The sequence below is a fragment of the Dasypus novemcinctus genome, chromosome 5, assembly GCF_030445035.2.
Source record: "Dasypus novemcinctus isolate mDasNov1 chromosome 5, mDasNov1.1.hap2, whole genome shotgun sequence".
Lineage (NCBI taxonomy): Eukaryota > Metazoa > Chordata > Mammalia > Cingulata > Dasypodidae > Dasypus > Dasypus novemcinctus.
This window is the reverse complement of record NC_080677.1, coordinates 60,659,026-60,678,149: the sequence shown is the minus strand read 5'-3', so window position 1 is coordinate 60,678,149 and position 19,124 is coordinate 60,659,026. Positions and strand designations below refer to the sequence as shown.

Sequence of the window (19,124 nt, the reverse complement as noted above, 5' to 3'; positions counted from 1 at the left end):
AGCTGGTGCCTCAGAGATGGCACATCTGCAGCCTGGACTTCCTTTAAAAACAAAAAAACAAAAAAACTAGGCCCATAAACTAGCTCTGACATAAGTAAGAGAGATAATAAAAGGAAAGAAAATGATTTTGAAAATTACTGCTTAGGCTGCAATACAATCATTTTCTTCCTTACTGAAATAACACACTCCTAAGGCCCAGCCCAGGAAAGCCCTTGGCCTAACTGCATTCAGATCAAAGATTAGCTAGCACGTTGGACTCTGCTAGTCGACTCTGCTAGTGGGTTGTTGTTTCTTTTTTAAAGATTTATTTTATTTATTTATTTCCCCTTCCCCTCCTGCCCCAGTAGTCTGTTCTCTGTGTCTGTTTGCTGCATGTTCTTCTTTGTCTGCTTCTGTTGTTGTCAGCAGTACGGGAATCTGTGTTTCTTTTTGCTGAGTCAGCTCTCTGTGTGTGTGCAGCACCATTCCTGGGCAGACTGAACTTTCTTTTACACTGGGCGGCTCTCCTTACGGGGCACGCTCCTTGCGCATGGAGCTCCCCTACACGGAGGACACCCCTGCGTGGCAGGGCACTCCTTGCGCGCATCAGCACTGCACATGGGCCAGCTCCACACGGGTCAAGGAGGCCCGGGGTTTGAACTGCGGACCTCCCATGTGGTAGACGGACGCCCTAACCACTCGGCCAAGTCCGCTCCCCGTCTGCTAGTGGTTTTATCACTCTTTCTCTAGTAGACCCAAGCAGAAATTTAGTCCAAATAAGAACTCTAATACTCATTCTGTAGGTTATTGAAATGAAGCCAAGACTCAGACCACCTTGAGGTCTACTGCAGCCATCTGACCTAGTCTATATCCTGACACCCAGGCTTCCCTAGGAGCCAGCCAGTGTCTCAAAGACATTTTGCTTTTTAAAATTTTCCTGTCAGATCACATATAACACTTCTTCAAGGAGTTTTATCCTTTTTTCTTATTTTTCTTTGAAAAAATTGGGTGCAGAATTTTACTAGAAGCCATCTGAGATGCTTAGTGCAGAATCTCCTTTGACAGATGAAGAAACTGAGACAGGGAGACGTAACAAAGCCATTAGTGATAGAACTGGGAAACAAGCCAGGTTTCCTGAGTCTCATCCATGCTGGCTCTATAATGGTAACTCAAGTGTTATTTTATTGAGATTGTAGCCCCTCCCTGCCTGTACTAATCAACATTTTTAATCTTTCTTCACTTTAATTTCCAGTTATCACCTTGAACTGGATAAACCAGATTACGTATTGGGAAATGTACTAATGAAAAAGATATGATCCCTGCCCTAAAGGCAATCCACTTTTTACTGGGGAACACCAATATGGCATAACTTAGAAGACCTTGAGAAGTGGGGAAGGTCACAGGAGTTAGTCATTAATTTTAATTAGAGGAGTTTAGAAAGGCTCTGTGAAAGTAGGGTAGAAGTTGCTGTTAAAAGACTTTAACATCCTGTTTTTCTTGTTCTCATGTATTCATTGTATTTTTTTCCCCTACAGTGTAAAGAGTATTTTTTTGTGTGTGTAGCATATTAAAAGTTAATAAATTTTTTTATGGAATTCAAGACATGATCATTCCACTGAAGTCGTTTTGAAGTCAACGTAGTTCCTCTGAAGCTTGAAACAAGATTTATCCTCAAGATAGCCATTTTAAAAAGAATCCACAACTTTTTCCAGTCAGCCTTGTCACAATTCTTTTAGATGGACTACTTTTCATCTCCACTCATGTATGTTCAAACTGATGTATGCTTCAGAAATTCCCCACCTATTTATAGAATTCTTAGATCCTAATTTCTTCAAATAATTTTAGGTCCTTTAGAAGCAGAATTGGTGGATCTGCATGGTTCAGAATTTCAGGCAACCTAAAAAAACCAAAGGCTTGATTCTTCTTGATGATTACATCAATCTGGGCATTATTGGAAAACCTATGGAAATGCTGCACCAATAGAAATACCAGGTGTAACATGCACAGAGCCAAGAAGACCAGCAATGCCAGATACTGAATTTTTATAGCACTTTCTTTTGAATACCCCAGCAGGAGAAAAATGCTGAGTGCAGAGACCATGCAGTGCAATCGTATTTTTTTAATCCCCCCCCACCCCCACCCCGGCTGCTCTCTCTGTCCATTTGCTGCGTATTCTTCTGTGACTGCTTCTATCCTTATTAGCGGCACTGGGAATCTGTGTTTCTCTTTGTTGCATCATCTGGGTGCGTCAGCTCTCTGTGTGTGCGGTGCCATTCCTGGGCAGGCTGCACTTTCTTTCGCGCTGGGCAGCTCTCCTTACAGGGCGCACTCCTTGCGCATGGAGCTCCCCTACACGGGGGACACCCCTGCGTGGCAGGGCACTCCTTGCACACATCAGCACTGTGTGTGGCCCGCTCCACACAGATCAAGGAGTCCTGGGGTTTGAACCGCGGACCTCCCATGTGGTAGGCGGATGCCCTATCCATTGGGCCAAGTCCACTTTCCCGTATTTTTTTAAACTTTATTTTTAGAGAAGTTTTAGATTATAGAAAAGTCACATCAGAAATATAGAGGATTCCCATTTATCCTAACCCCTTCTGCTCTCACATTTTCCACTATTAATAACATCTTACATTAGTGTGATGCATTTGTTAACAGTTGATGAATGGCTATTGAAGCATTGCTACTAACCATGGTCTGTAGTTTCCATTATAGCTTACACTTTGTACCATATAGTTTTATAAGTTTTGACAAAATGTATAATGGCTTGTATCCATCATTGCAGTATCATGCAGAACATTTCCAATGCACTAAAATGCCCTATGTTCCACCTTTCTTCCCTCTCTCTCCCCTCAGAACCTCTGGTAGCCACTATCTTTCTAGCAATGTGACAAGTTCTTCCATTACTACAAAAATAAGACTACTTTGGTCCATGGTTGCATCCCCCCTTATGTTTGTTCATTCCTTAGTCTTGAGGATTTGGGAATGGTGATTCCCACTCTGCTTCAGATTGAAAGGGGACTTCGATCTTATGGGGAAGATGGAAGGAACTGTTTTGCTTGCTGTTTAGATATTCTTTGCTTTTGGGGATGAGGTTGCCCATCATCATCATTTTGTTAGTTGTCCTGGGCAAGGCCAATTAACTGGAGAGTAGGTGTTGGGTGCAACTCTGCTGCAATTCAGGGACCAACCAATGTATGAGGAAACGAAAGATTTAAATCTCTGGGACATATATTTAATGGGTATAGTGCTAGTTATAGGTTCAAATAAAAGGGGTAAAAAAATCATGTGTAGAGAACTATTGTTCATTGTATTTTGACCCTTTTAACTGTACCTTAAAACTGGTTTGTATTAAAAAATCAGAATTGGGGAAACGGACTTGGCCCAGTGGTCAGGGCGTCCGTCTACCACATGGGAGGTCCGCGGTTCAAACCCCGGGCCTCCTTGACCCGTGTGCAGCTGGTCCATGCGCAGTGCTGATGCGTGCAAGGAGTGCTGTGTCACGCAGGGGTGTCCCCCGCGTAGGGGAGCCCCACGCGCAAGGAGTGCACCCGTAAGGAGAGCCACCCAGCGCGAGAGAAAGTGCAGCCTGCCCAGGAATGGCGCCGCCCACACTTCGAGAGCCGCTGACGACAACAGAAGCGGACAAAGAAACAAGACGCAGCAAATAGACACCGAGAACAGATAAACGGGGGGGGGGGGGCGGGATTAAATAAAGAAATCTTTAAAAAAAAATCAGAATTGGCACTCCATAAAACTCCTTGGCCCAGGTTAGGCAGGAAGTGGCTTTCTACAGCTGGTACATGACACTCCCACTCCTTTTGAAAGCAACCTCTTCATCCATCATCACATGGCCTCACCCATCTTCCAGCATTCCCAGCATTAGCTCACCCTTATTACCAGCTTAAGGGTCTTTCTTCTCTCTCCACCTCATCTGCCTTTTATTCTCCATTCTCTACTCCCCTTTTCATTCTCTCCCTTTCCTTGCCCATCCACTTTTCTCCTCTCTACCTTTGCCCTTCTTGTGTCCCATTCTCAAGCCCTGTTCCTCTCTGCGATTGATTTTGCCACAAGCCGGGGTCATTTGCCTAGTTCTTGCTTAAGCAGTAATGTGATTATATTGAAATTTGTTACGATTCATATTTAAATATATGCTTGGTTTTTGTGGGAAGTGTATCTTTATACTGTTTACATCATAGATATATTCTGAAATTTATCTTGGGATCTTTTTTAGAATGAAATTTTTGGTTCGACGGTGGCATCGAGTCACAGGTTCTTGTTCTGTCAATATTAACAGGGATGGCTTTGGACTGAATGCAGGTGAAGTCAAAATAGCATCTTTCTTATGTTTGTCTTACATTTGTGATTCTCTAAAATTACCATCTGTATATATGTACCCAAATAACATAGTCCAGAGTGGTATCCAAAGACAGAGCCCATATTATTACTAACAAAACAGGGACATCTCAGTTCTGAGGTGCTAAATAATACTGATCTTTATGCAGCACCTGTTCTGGGCTAGGCCCTGCTGTTTTCATGTTTTCTCATGTATTCTCCCAAACCTCTGATATGACTACAATTCCTGTTTTAGCCATAAGAAACTGAGGCCTGGAAAGCATATATCATTTGCCACAGATTACCCAGCAGGGCAGTGGTAGAGCCAGGATCAAATTCTGGCTCTGGAGTCCACCCTCCTTTTGGCTGCCTTTAAGGCTCTGGTTCAAGATAGGATTGCAGTTATGTGGAGGAGTTATGCTGGAAATGTTCAGTTTAGCCATATTTACAACATTATTGAAGTTTACCCATAGGATGCATAATAAGTTAAAATTCCTTCTCCCCACACCTATCTTGATTAGAAGTAGAAACAAAAGAATTAGGGCTTGAAACATTTTAGGCATAAGGAAGAGTTGGAAGGTAGGGAGCATACAGAGTTAGAGACACAGCATGACTGTGCTATGCCCGGGTATTAAACTACCTGGCATATGCGACCAGTAGCTGAGCAGCAGAGAAAGGGGAAATAGACTTGGTGCCAGATGCAGTGTTTTGAAATATGCATCTGTATTAGTCAGGGTTCTCTAGGGAAACAGAATCAACAAGAGATATCTGTCAATAGTATATGATTTTATAAGCATCTGTCACGTGACCATGGGGATGCACAAGTCCATGTTCCACAGGCAGGCTGTGACCAGGGGCTCCTATTAAAGTCCAGTGAAGGTTCTTGATGAGTTCTGGGAGACATTGGCTGTCCAAAGATGAGCCGGAAAGTTCTCTCAATGCAAGAATCACTTCCCTTTTTAAGGCATTCAGCTGATTGGATTAAGCATCACTCATTGCTGATGGCAATCTCCCTGATTGATGTAATTATAACCAGCTATCTATGATTTACTACTGCAGTAAAGTCAATGGTGACTAAAGTCTATAAATGCCCTTGTATTACAATTACCCAGCGCTTGCTTGACCAAACAGTTGGGCACAGTTACCTGGCCGAGTTCACACATTAGCCTAACCGTCACAGCATCCTTACCCCGAAACAGCTGCAATTTGTACCATAATGAGTTCCTTGTTATATTAAGAGTTAGCAAATCTTGATTTCAAGTTTTTTTCTGATGAATTCAATAGACTAGAGTGAAAAAAGGACTGGGTACATTAGTCTGATCTTTTTAATCCACACCGTCTTTTCCCCCAAACCACATACACTCTGACACTTTCACCTCTCATCTAGTTAACACTAAGAAGGGGTCTTTAAAAAAAAATAATAATCCAATTCGTTTCTTTGAGGTGTAGTTTCAAATGATCAGAAATAACCTATATTTAAAGGCAAACAAAATTACATTTGAAAGCCAAGTTTTGGGTTGTAATGTATCCTTTAGAATCATTGGAAGTGACTGTAAAAGGAGATAGTGCAATGTATATATTGTAACTTTTGTAGAAATTTTTCAAGGGTATGGTATTTTTTTTCTGTACAAGGCACGTTTTGGATTACTTTAGGTACTGAAAAGACTGATCCATATTGTCATTCTTCTGGTGGGCTGGAGCTGTATGGAGAACAAAGACATACTACCTATCGCTCAAGATCAGATCTGGACTATCCTAGGTCTCCTTTACCATTTCAAAATAGGTAAGAATTGGATAAAACTCACCTGGAATATATACATTAATATTTGAGAGAAAAATGGACCTTATTAGGGCTTTGACTTCTTTCATTAAGATAGCTAGGTGTATATTTATATATAATTTACATAATCTAAGGCTCAAAATCAAAACCAGCTTTTCAATTTCTAACTGGTTTCCAAGGGTATAGGAAACACCTGACCAGATAGGCCCCAAGTATCAGGTACTGTATGCTATGGCTAGACAATTAGAAGAGTATTCACTAAAATTGATGGTCTCTGGCCATTATGAAATCTTAAGTCTGTGAGACAAAATACATTCATACATATCCAACATTTATTGAGGACCTTTGCATAAGGCATTGTACTGGGTATTCTTATGACTTAGAAACTTCTTTGAATGTATTGAAGTTTTTCCTTTTCATCATTCCAAAGTCAGTAGCACAGGGGATATAGATTAGGTAATGTCCAAGAGGCCTACCTTTTGGAAGTATGGTCTGGAGACAGGTTGGTAACTTACTTGCATTTTTTCTGGGTAATTTGGATTCATGTGTATACTTTTTAATCTTGTAGGTACCCAGGCCCTCCAGCCGATTTAAATCCTGGTTCCTTAGCATGTTCTCAGCTTCAGAATTATGATCCTGACAGAGCTCTCACAGATTATATCACTCGGCTAGAGGCACTGCAGAGACGACTTGGAACTGTACAGTCAGGTACTCTGAGTTTAAACATGTATTGGCAACACCACAGGTCTAGACCCACAGCTCTTTTTTGAAATTCCTTGATGCTCCTCCTCAGGATAATCATCACATTTTCCAATTCAGTACATAAATTGCCAGGTTTACCAAGCTTAAATGTATGAATTTAAATTAAGACATGATTTATCACGTCTGCCCTCTCTCTTACCTGTTGTCCCCCCACAACACCCACCTCCACACACAGGATTCCCTATTGTCTTCATTTAGCAAATTAGACAAAATATACAGTGAACACCAATGGGTGCAGATTACTGGGAGGCTACAGACTAGTGGAGAACCTGTTGCTAAATACATGGTAAAAAGTGGAGAGGCATGCAAATAAGAGGTAGGTTGATGAGAGGAGGAAGCAATTACTTTGAGTACTTAATGCAGTCATTTTATGTATGATCTTAAAATCCATCTCATTCAAGACTGTAAGAATGATGACCTTTTGTTTCTCTGTTCAAATACACGCAAATTTAATACTTAATAGTGGTGTATTCCATTCATTGTAGGAAAATCTAACTCCCTTCTTTTCACTAATTCAAAGACTTTGAATCATTTTAGTACTATACTGTCAGCCTTTATGTTTTACTTTTATTAAAGATGCTTTTATTTTTTTCCTAATACCACAAACTATTGGCTTATTTTAAGCCATAGTTATTTTTTTTACCTGTTTTATGTTAACAGATTATTTTAACCTAATTTATCTCTTCATTCAAGAAATCATTTGTTTAACCTAAAGTAACTTGTAGTCATAGGAAACTTATTGTCATGGCTGGGTTTTGTATGTTGGGTTGGTTGGTTTAGTGTGGATTAGTTTTGTTTTGAGCATCCAAATTTCACCCAACCCAGATTTTGTAGACCAAAAGATTTATCAGGAGGAAGGAGGTGTGGAACATTCCTCCTGCAGGGCATTTTAAAGAAAATCTTAACATTAGTTTTACTTACCTTGTTAGAGAGCCAACACATTGGCTTCTAATTATAAATGTATTTAAAACCTCTTTTAAAAGTTCAAAGAAAAATAAAACTTCCTAAAGAAAAAAGAAAGGCATTTTTTAAAAAATGGAGGGTAATTGTCATTTTTAAGTAACTAATTACTCCGGTATAAGTAGGAATATAATGTGAAATTATTTAATATCCTGTTTTTCTCTCATAGGTTCAACTACTCAGTTTCATGCTGGCATTAGAAGATAATCCCTTGAAACATTAACTGAAGTGATTTTAAACAAATTCCCTTTTGTAAATCAGTGTTTCTTTTGTGTTTTTGTATTGTCAATATCCAATGGGACCAATATGAACACAGCTTATGATTGTATACAAATCCTTTGCCAGCACATGAAAACAAACTGGAACTTGTAGATATATAAGCACTGTGTATGTATTCATGCACAATAATCATTAAATTACATGTATATTTGTGGAATGCTAATTTAAATGATTAAATTATAAAGCTTTGTGTATTTATCAAATGGGTGAAAAGATTAAGCTTTTGCGCATTATGATACTGCTGAATGTGTAGTTTGAGGTGTCCTGCACTTTTCTTATATAAGCCTTCTGAAGTTACTTGTATCTGCCTAATATATTTGCTACTGGTGATGCAGACAGAAAATATCACTTGTAGAGACCTATTTTTGTATAATGGCAGAAGTTTTGCATTTTATGGGGTTTTTGTCAAGTACTGAAATAAAACTGACTTCACAATTTTAACCAAACTGTTTATTTGAACCCTCTTCATTTTAACCAAGCCGTGATTCTTGGTGCATATCCTTTCATTACTTGTCTCAGATATATGATTTACAGGTTGAGAGTTGTACTTAATCTTAACAAATGATACTTTGTTACTTGTGTCCAAAGATGTGTCACCAAAAAGTCATGTTCCACTAAAAAGCTATAGAAATCATCTCACGCAAAGACTTAAATTTTATTAACCACATTGCAGCACAGTTAAACAGTATTCCTGCTGAACGAGCTGTAATCAGACTGGGAAGCTCTCACAGACATATTACAAATCCCAGTGGTATATCTTTCTTGAGTTCTCCCCTATTAAAAAGATAGCAACTCATTAAAATAGCAAGAGTAGTGGTGTTTGATGCTTATATCTAAAGGATTTTGTCTTGTCATTTGATGTTCTAGGATTTAGACCACCACAAGCAGGCTATGGTATCAAGTTTTATATTCTTGGAGATTTCACAATACCTAAAGTTTTTATATTATTAATAGCATCTGGGGGGTTCTATGCAGAGGAATTATAGAAATAGCAAAAGTATTCTAAAGCAGCTAGTTGAAGGGAGAGGTTTTGGGTAAAACCTTTTACACTTAGCATCGCTTGTCATTCAAGACTATTCTGCTCTAGAATGGCAAAAGGAGCAGATGGACAATCTTAGTTCATTCTCATTGTTTGACCAGTAGCCCTCCTTTAAGGTGTCAGGCCTCTGCAATCTTAAGCTTGTTAATGCTTCTCAGTAAGTAGTCTGTGGTTTTTGTTTTTTTTATAATTTATTTCTCCCCACTCCCAACCCCCATTGTCTGCTTTCTGTGTCCTTTCTGTGTGCTTGTATTCTCAATAGGCAGCTCCAGGTACCCATCCTGGGACCTTGCATAGTGAGACAGGCAATCATTCTCTTATGCCAACTCAGCTCCCTGATCTCCTGCGTCTCTTATTGTTGCATCATCTTGCTGCTCCAGCTCTTTACCTGGACCAGCACTCCTGCACAGGCCAGCTCTCTGCGTAGACCAGCACTCTGTGTGGGCCAGCTCACCACACAGGCCAGCGTGCCCTCACCAGGAGACCCTGAAGATCGAACCCTGGACCTCCAATATGGTAGACAGGAGTCCAATTGCTTGAGCCACATCTACTCACCAGTAGTCTGTGATTAAAAACTAAACCCTTAAAAGTATACAACAAGCCAGTCACTAAATGGAGACTAGCCTTACCTTGAATTTTTTAACTTTTGTGCCATGAACCTCTTCAGGAGACTATGAGTCTCTTCTCAGGAGAATGCTTTTTAAATATATAAAGTATATATAAAAATAGTACAGACTTTTCTTAAAAATTTGTGATACATAAGATTAGAGCAGTAAGTAAGATCTAACAGTAGGTCTAATAACTATCAATTTCAAAATAGTGATGAGTAAAAGATCTTTCAAGATCCCCGCAACATCTGTAATATGAAAATATATGATTTCTATTGACAAAATCATGAAGATTGCTATGACTATTGTGGTTTGTTGCCTAAATTCATAATTGAATTTTGAAATACTAAATTCCATTTAGAAATTAGTGAAAACAAAGATGTAATTTTTTCCCATTTAAGTTCCTGGATTCTGAATTCTTCTCACTGAAGCACACATTTTAAATATTTGAGAGTACACATTATATTTTTTTCAGAGGTCTTTAATGTGAAAAATTGTCTAAGAGCAGAGATTTTTCCTTTACAAATAGAGCTTTACATGCATCTTTCAGCTTCTTTGACCATAAGCAGAACTTACATACGTAAGACAAAATATTTGTTCTCATCTAGTAAAACAGGGTAGGTGGTCAAATTATAGGTATCTCATATAGTCAGGCCTCCAGTTATAATTTGAAGTAACTTGATTTCTTGAAAACTGACAGGCTTTACAGAATGTGACCAACAACACTACCCCCCAAGAACCCTGCTTCCTATCACCCCATGTTGTTCAGATTTCCTATTTTTTTAAAAAAGCTGGTAAACCTAAATTAAGTTCTAATCAACAAACTAGTAATGGAAACATTCCTAATTGATTCTGGGGAGGAAACAGGGAACAACCTTGAGCCAAAGAAGAAAATTATCCCCTAAAGACTTTATTTTGGACTTTCACACATATATGGTGTGGGAAACCAGATAAATTATTAGATGGACAAATATGTAATATTTAGCAATTAGATCAAGTTAGATGAACTTTGATAGTAATTATTTTATGATTAAGTCTTGGTCACAGATCCAGTTCTCAGATTCAATAGAGCTTCCAATTACAGTTTCTAATGAACAGCTGCTCCATCACTGCTCAGTATCATCATACCATCCAAAAACAAGTAATAGTATTCTCTTCCTTTTTCAAGGCTTTAAATGTATTTCCTACCCACCCCACCCACAAAAATTTTTTTAAATTTAATTGCCTAGGAAAATTAATAACCTGTGCTTCTTGTATCTCACTGGGATTTCTACACCTTAAAAAACTAGTTTAAGATTTGTACACCCAGTAGTTACTTGCCAAGAGCTATGTATGCTCTTAAAATTAGTGCCCAGAAATTGTTATTTAGAATTTACCAAATACCTAGGATCCTCCCCGCCAAACAATTTAAATCATTTTATTAATGAGCCTGACTTCCTCAAATCACAAGAAGCAAGCATCTTATCAAACTATTAAAACATGTTGGAATGCCATTAGAATTGATTAAACTAGTTACATTTTAAGTTGTAAGTTAAACTGGCTATCTTTTTAAATCACACACTCAAACAACAGTACACTGAGTGTTTAACACTTCATTCTTTTCAAATGCTTTTGCAGTGTTACAGTGATATTTCACACGTTAGTTCCTTGTAGCTTTTTTCATTTTGATCTTTGCTTGTATTGGATTACTGGGTTTTCAGGGGTGTGAATCATGGTTGTATAATTCACAGTGGGAAAATATCCATCAATGAGATCAAATTCATATAAACGAAGCATAGTAGACCAAATTGTCTTGATTTGAACATAGGCAAAATTTTCACCAATACAACGATGACGTCCTGCAAAAAAAAAAAAAAAAAAAAAAAAAATTCTTTTAGCCTGGAGTGATAACATTTGTTAAATTTGTTTATCCACAGTTTACATAGAAAACAGAAATTACAATAAGATGACATTCTTTTCACATGAATGTAAACAATTAAAAAATCCCAGGAGATGTTTAATGTCTGTTTTTAGGAGAAAGGCACTTCACTATTTGCAATGACTTTTCTAATTACTTTTTTGAAATTTAATATATATGTAAGATTTGAATGACAGTAATATAGTTCAGGAATATACAAGAAATATTAGCCTCTTTCCCACAAAAGCCCTAGTTAAAAGTCAGTATGAACCTTTCAATCAAAATTTCAAATATATGATGAAGATATAAACATCCAAAATAGCCACACACATATGGAGATCAAAATTTAAAAGATCATACATGTAGAAATTGACAGGGTGATTCTAAAATGTATATGGAAATGCAAGGGACCTTCAATATCGAAAGCAATCTTAGAAAAGAAGAACTAAATTGGAAGACTTTAACTGATTTCAAGTCTTACTGTAAAGCTACAGTATGGTACTGGCCTAAGCAACAAATAAAAGAGTAAAGACCCTAGAAATACTGACATGGTTTTTTTGAGCAATAAAGATGCTAAAGCAAGCCAGTGGAAAAAAGGTCTTTTCAACACATGGTGCTGGAATAACAGGAATATCTACATGTTAGAAAATGGACCTCAATTCCTACCTTACACCATACTCAAAAATTAATTTCAGGGAAGAGAATGTGGCTGAAGCAATTGGGCTCCTATCTACTATGTAGGAAATCTAGGGTTCAATTCCCAGGGCCTCCTTGTGAAGGTGAGCTGGCCCAAGCAGAGTGCTGGCCCATGCAGACAGCTGGAAGAGCAAGGTGTCAAAACAAAAAAAAAGAGGAAATGCAATGAGAGACGCAACAGACCTGGGAGCTGAAGTGGCACAAGAGATTAAGCACCTCTCTCCCACTCTGGAAGGTCCTAGGATCAGTTTCCAGTGCCGCCTTAAAAGAAGACAAGCAGACGCAGAAGGACCCACAGCAAATGGACACACAGAGCAAACAGCGAGTATAAAAACAATGGCGGGGGGACACAACCAACAAGAAGACGGCAGAGTAAGGAACTCGTAGAGTCAGTTCCTACTACAGGGCAGTTAGGAAACACCCAGAACTATCTGGAGCCCAGCTGAAGCACCTGTTGGGGGCTCCAGGAGACCAGAAGAGCATCCTGCAACATCCTTGAAGGAATGGAAGAAGACTACACAGAAGATGGGCTGGTGCCCCATCCTCCATCCTGGTGCCTAAGCCATCTCGGAAGCAGTTCCGCAGCTGAAATTGAAAGCTCCACTTCCCAAAAACAGGAGAAAGAGATGGTTGGGCACCAACTTCATACTACTGATGAGTAAATTCAGCAGCCTAAAATATAATCCTAAGAATAGCTAAAGTTTGAGCCTGTCCAAGTCAGAAAGAGGCCGGTAGCCGCCATCTTAACTTTGCCTGGCACAAGGGGAAGCGGGGCAGACCAGCTTCTTTACATCCAGATCAGATTGCAGCTCCAGCTAGGCCCCAGCCCCACCTCCAGCAGGGAAGAAGCTAGGGGGACCTGCGCCAGCCTCTCTAAGAAATTACTGGCCAAGCCACAAAAGCTGGTGATTATCCTGCACTGCCAGTGCAAGCCACCCCAGGAGCTATTCTGTGGCTAGAACTGAAAGCTACATTTCCCAAAAATGGGGGAAGAGGAGACAGCCACCAATTTCAGCTATTGATTAGTAGACTGGGCTGGCTAAGGTATAACCCTAGGAAAGACTGGGGTGTGATCTGTCCAAGCCAGAGAGGCCAGTAGCTGCCATTTTGACTCTGCACCCAGCATGAGGGGAAGCCCAGCTGACCAAAAATCACAGTGACAGTAGGAACTAGTTTCTTTGGCCCAGATCAGCCCACAGCCCTAGCCTAGGCTTTAGCCCTATGTCTGTCAGGGAGGACGCTGGCAGGCCGTACACCTGCCTATCCAGATAACTGCAGGTATCTTTGGCTGGCACAGACCGAATAATAAGTAAGTCTACTGGGGCAACTGTGGTCATTTTGGACCCACACTGTGTAGACTGCTGCCCATACCTGCAGCTCCATCCCTGCCCCAGGAAGAGGAGAAAAGGGCAAAAAGCTTCATCAGTTTCTCTGGGCAACTACAGTCTAGGCCTGCATGACTTGGATTATTCCACACTGTCCCTACCAGGGCAAAGGAGAAAGTTGGGAGATGCTTCATCAGTCCCTGGGGCAATGAAGGCAGCTTGAGCCTCAACAGCTTATAGCACCAACTACATCCTCATCTCCTACTGCACAACCAGCAAGGGAGAAAGAGCAAGAAGCCCAAAACTACAGGAAAAAACTGCACCCAGAATAAATACACTAGTAAGCCAGATGCCAAGACACCAACAAAAAATTACAATCCACACCAAAAAACAGGAAGGTATGGCCCAGTTGAAGGAACAAGATAAGCCTCCAGATGACATAAAGGAGTTGAGACAACTAATCATCGATGTTCAAACAAATCTTAATAAATTCAATGAGATGACTAAAAAGATTAAGGATATTAAGACACTGGATGAGCACAAAGAAGAATTTGAAAGCATACATAGAAAAATAGCAGATCTTATGGGAATGAAAGGTACAATAAATGAAACTTTAAGAACATTGGAATCATATAATAGCAGATTTGAGGAAGCAGAAGAAAGGATTGGTAAGCTTGAAGAAATGGCCTTAAAGTGAACATACAGAAGAAAAAATGAAGAATGGAAAAAATTGAACAAGGTCTCAGGGAACTAAATGACAGCAAAAGGCATGCAAACATATGTGTCATGGGTGTCCCAGAAAAAGAGAAGGGAAAAGGGGCAGAAGGAATATTTGAAGAAATAATGGTAGAAAATTTCCCAGCCCTATTGAAGGACATAGATATTCATGTCCAAGAAGCATAACATACCCCCATCCGAAAAAATCCAAATAGACCAACTCCAAGACACATACTCATCAGAATGTCAAAGACAAAGTGAGAATTCTGAGAGCAGCAAGAGAAAAGCAATGCATAACATATAAGGGATACCTAATAAGAATAAGTGCTGATTTCTCACCAGAAACCATGGAGGCAGGAAGATAGTGGGCTGATATATTTAAGACACTACAAGAGAAAAAATTTCAGCCAAGAATCTTGTATCCAACAAGACTACCATTCAAAAATGAGGGCAAGATTAGAATATTCACAGATAAACAGAAACTGAGAGAATTTCTAAACAAGAGACCAGATTTCAGGAAATACTAAAGGGCATGCTACAGCCTGATAAGAAAATACAGGAGGCCTGGCAGAGAGTCTAGAAATGAAGATTATATCAGTAAAAGTAACCAAAGTATCAAAAGAGTGGTAAAAATATGATAGATAAAACTCAAATAGTCAGAAATAAACTTAACCAAAGATGTAAAGCACTTGAATTCAGAAAACTACAACTCAATGTTAAAAAGAAATAAAAAAAGGCCTAAATAGCTAGAATATTCCATGCTCATGGATTGGAAGACTAAATATCATTAAGATGTCAATTCTACTCAAATTGATATATGCAGATTCAGTGCAATCCTGAAAAATATTCCACCAGCGTTTAAAAAAGAAAAAATTGAAAACACAATTACTACATTTTTTTGGAAGGGTAAGGGGTCCTGAATAGCCAGAAACATCATAAAAAGGAAACACAAACCCTCATCTCCAGACTTTAAATCACATTACTTAGCTACGGTGGTAAAAATAGCATGGTACTGGCATAAAGACAGATCCATGGACTAATGGAACTGAACTGATGGTTCAGAAACAGACCCTCGCATCTATAGTCAAGTGATTTTTTACTACCCTGTCAAACACACCCAGCACAGGCGGAACAGTCCATTCAACAAATGGTGCTGAAAGAACTGGATATCCATAGCTGAAAGAAGGGAAGAGGACCCCTATCTCACACCTTATCCAAAAATTAACTCAAAATGGATCAAAAACCTAAAAATAAAAGCAAGAACCATACAAGGCTTGTAGAAGAAATTATAGGAAAATATCTTCAAGACCTGGCGGTAGGTGGTGGATTCTTAAAGGAGATAAGAGGAAGACTGAGATGAACTACTGATGTTTAATGTATGTAGAAATTTTAATTAGCTTTACTGTAAAAATGTGTAAATTTATAAAGTGGATGGTAACAAATAGTGATTAACAGCTATTATATAAATGGGGATGTGGCTAAAAATGGTAGTCTAGGGATGTAAATGCCATTTGACAGAACGTTAGAGAATAATCTAGGAACTGAATAGCACAGTAAACCAAGAGGTGGATGAGAATTGTGGTTGATGGTACAAATGCAAGAGTGTCCTTTGTGAGCTAGAGCAAATGTACATCATTACTGCAGGGTGGTGGGAATGTGGAGAAGCATGGGAAAAATACAACTGGAGTGACCTATGGACTGTGGTTAGCAGTAACAATATAATATTCTTGCATCTATGCCAAAGATGTGTACTGTGCTGATAATGGGGCCATATGGAAAATGTGAACCAAATGTACACTATGGATGTGGTAACAATCAGATGATACTATCTGATCTGTAATCAGTGTTCCACCACGGTGTGGTGTGTTTGCTGATAGAGGGGTGTTGTCTGGGAATTGTGTGCATGTGCATGACTTTCATAAGTTTACAACTTCTGTCATAAAAAATATATATTTAAAAAATAATAAGGTGGGTTGGGGGAAAAAACACACCAAATGTAAGATAAGGACTATAATTAGTAGTAAGATTTTGACAATATTCTTTCAAATTTTTAACAAAAGTCTCAAGACAATGCAAGGTATTGGTGGAAGGTTGATGTATGGGACCCCTGTATGATGTTATGCATGTTTGCTTTGTAAATTCACAACTTTTACTATTATACACTTAATGTTTATGTATGTTTATATATAAATGATATAAAGATAATAATAATAGGGTGGGGGGAATACTTGGGTTAGTAATATTTTGACAATGCTCTTTAATCATTAGTTAAAAAGGTTTAATAACAATGCAAGGTATTGGTGGTAGGGTGAGTTATGGGAGTCGTGTATGTTATATGTTTGTAAGTTTACAACTATTACTGTAGGGCGACAGACTTGGCCCAGTGGTTAGGGCATCCGTCTACCACATGGAAGATCCGCGGTTCAAACCCTGGGCCTCCTTGACCCGTGTGCAGCTGGCCCATGCGCAGTGCTGATGCATGCAAGGAGTGCCGTGCCATGCAGGGGTGTCCCTGCACTGGGGAGCCCCACGCGCAAGGAGTGTGCCCCGTAAGGAGAGCCACCCAGTACGAAACAAAGTCCAGCCTGCCTAGGAATGGCGCCGCCCACACGGGGAACTGACACAACATGACGCAACAAAAAGAAACACAGATTCCCGTGCAGCTGACAACAACAGAAGCGGACAAAGAAGAGCAGCAAATAGACACAGAGAACAGACAACTGGGGTGGGGGGGAAGGGGAGAGAAATAAATAAATAAATCTTAAAAAAAAAAAAACTATTACTATATACTTATTATTTATGTTTATGTATGAGTGATATATTTCAATAAATTAAAAAAATACAATGGGGGTAGGGGGAATAAATAAATAAATCTGTTTAAAAAGTTAATTTGAGATGGGTCACAGACCTAAACATAAATGCTAAAATTATCAAATTTTAATAAAGAACAGAAGAATACTTTCATGACTGGAGATGAGCAAAGATTTTTCAGACAGGACCAAAAAGCTATAACCATTAAAAATGGATAAATTAGACTTAGACCTGGATGAGGTATACAAGTGTATTTGTCAAAACACCAAGAATGTTGACTTCAGATTTGGGCATCTCACTGTATGTAAAATTTTATGTCAAAAGGGGAAAAAAAACCTAAAACACTGAATTCTGTTAACTTGCATGCTTAAGTAGTCTGGGGGAAGAGTACTAATATGTGTAATTTAGTTTCAAATGCATCTAGAAAATAACATGGATTGATGGATGAATAGATATGTATGATAAGTATAGTAAAATGTTAATGTCAGAACCTAGGTAGTGGATATACAGGTGTTCACTGTAAAATTCTTGCACCTCTGCTTATGTTTGAAAATTTTCTAACTAAAATGGGAAAGATTTAATAAAATATCATTTAAATGGAAAGAAAAATATCAAAACAAAAGCTAAAAAGTAAGATAAAAGCTTTTAAAAGCTGGTATTAGGAATACTTAAGCCACAAATAACTGATACTTTCCAACCCTCTCCTACCTACCAAAATCCCTCAAAGGAGTAAGCTCAAGAACAAAAGGCACTTTTTCAGGGAACACATACACTAAAAACAAAACAAATAAGTAAAAAACAGGACAAATTATTGGAAATGAAAAAGTTAACCTCTCAATTTCCTTTTCTAAAAGGTGAGTTTCCTTTTTCTCATAGCACAGTTGTGAGGATTAAATGGGGGGAAAAATGAATTTAAGGTGCTAAGCATTAGTAGAGTGCCCAGTCCATAACTAAACTAAATTCTGGGAGCAGAATTTTAGAGGGGCATCTACAAACTAGTCCATATTCAAATATAACAACTAACAAGAGATAAGAAGAATAGTTAAAAGATTATTTTTCATAACAAACTATGAATCCACTGAAGAATGAAATTGATAATTCACAAAATGTAATATGAAACATTTGTACATTGTTATACTATATGCACCAACATAAAAAGCACAATTACAAGTAAAAGAATAGTTGAAGAAATTGGAGATATTTAACATAACTAAAGAAGAAGCTGAGGCAACATTATAGCTACATTCAAATATCTCAAGAGATACTAAATAAAGAACTCAGATCACAATTAAGAACTGTAAACAGGATGTTAAAAGGAAACATATAGCTTTAATATAAGTCTCTAAAAATATGAGCTGTCCAAAAGTATAAACAAGCTGCCATATAAGGTAACTGAGGGCTATCATTACCTGAAAAGTTCAAGTGGAAGCCAGATAATTACCAGTATATAGAATTTGGGCCTATAGAGCCCTTTTCAGCTATTAACACTCTGTTTCTTTTATATGGTGAATCAAATTATATATAACCTATACTGTATTATTAACTTTATTATTAAATGAACTTATTAAAATCTGGAATTTCCAAAGGCTTGATACTTTCTGTTAAGTGAAAAAAGTGTGACCAACCACAGAAATGTCACACTAAAGTAATCTCTTTAGAAAGACCAAGAAGTCACAGGATATAGTTCACTGGAGGATTCTGCAGTACTTTAGGATTTTAGTGAAATGTAGAGGTTCACAAAACTAAGCACCACCTACGCAAATTTAAAGACCTAAAGGACGTTCTCAGGAAGTCAGAATGTTCACTAACAAGTCAGAAAATTTTCCATTTTAAAAAGGCTGCCTTGGGGAGTTGACGTTGCTCCGTGGTTGAGCACCTTCTTCCCATGTATGAGGTTCTGGGTTCAATCTCCAGAACCTCCTAAAAAAAAAGTTGC

At 38.6% G+C, this 19,124-nt stretch overlaps 2 protein-coding genes and 1 non-coding gene across 11 annotated transcripts in view; 1 reads left to right on the top strand and 2 right to left on the bottom strand.

Annotated features, from left to right (window-relative positions):
- The window catches only part of AKAP9 (A-kinase anchoring protein 9), a 202,505-nt gene extending 193,964 nt beyond the window's left edge, over positions 1-8,541 (top strand). For 6 of the 8 annotated variants that reach the window (XM_058297001.2, XM_058297000.2, XM_058296999.2 and 3 more), the window contains 4 exons: positions 4,214-4,299; positions 5,947-6,097; positions 6,663-6,802; positions 7,986-8,541. In XM_058297001.2, coding sequence (XP_058152984.1) covers positions 4,214-4,299; positions 5,947-6,097; positions 6,663-6,802; positions 7,986-8,023 — 415 coding nt within the window. In that variant the 3' untranslated portion in view covers positions 8,024-8,541. The remainder of the gene's footprint in view (positions 1-4,213; positions 4,300-5,946; positions 6,098-6,662; positions 6,803-7,985) is intronic. The other 2 variants (XM_058297003.2, XM_058296998.2) reach the window with 1 other exon arrangement.
- Positions 1,949-2,087, bottom strand: LOC111759761 (small nucleolar RNA SNORA8). Its single transcript, XR_002793653.1, has one exon. It is a non-coding gene; the product is annotated as a small nucleolar RNA SNORA8 (small nucleolar RNA).
- A 2,095-nt stretch (positions 8,542-10,636) lies between the features above and the next one.
- The window catches only part of CYP51A1 (cytochrome P450 family 51 subfamily A member 1), a 34,093-nt gene continuing 25,605 nt past the window's right edge, over positions 10,637-19,124 (bottom strand). For both annotated transcript variants that reach the window (XM_058297004.2, XM_004475723.5), the window contains exon 10: positions 10,637-11,580. In XM_058297004.2, the coding sequence (XP_058152987.1) occupies positions 11,402-11,580 (179 nt within the window). In that variant the 3' untranslated portion in view covers positions 10,637-11,401. The remainder of the gene's footprint in view (positions 11,581-19,124) is intronic.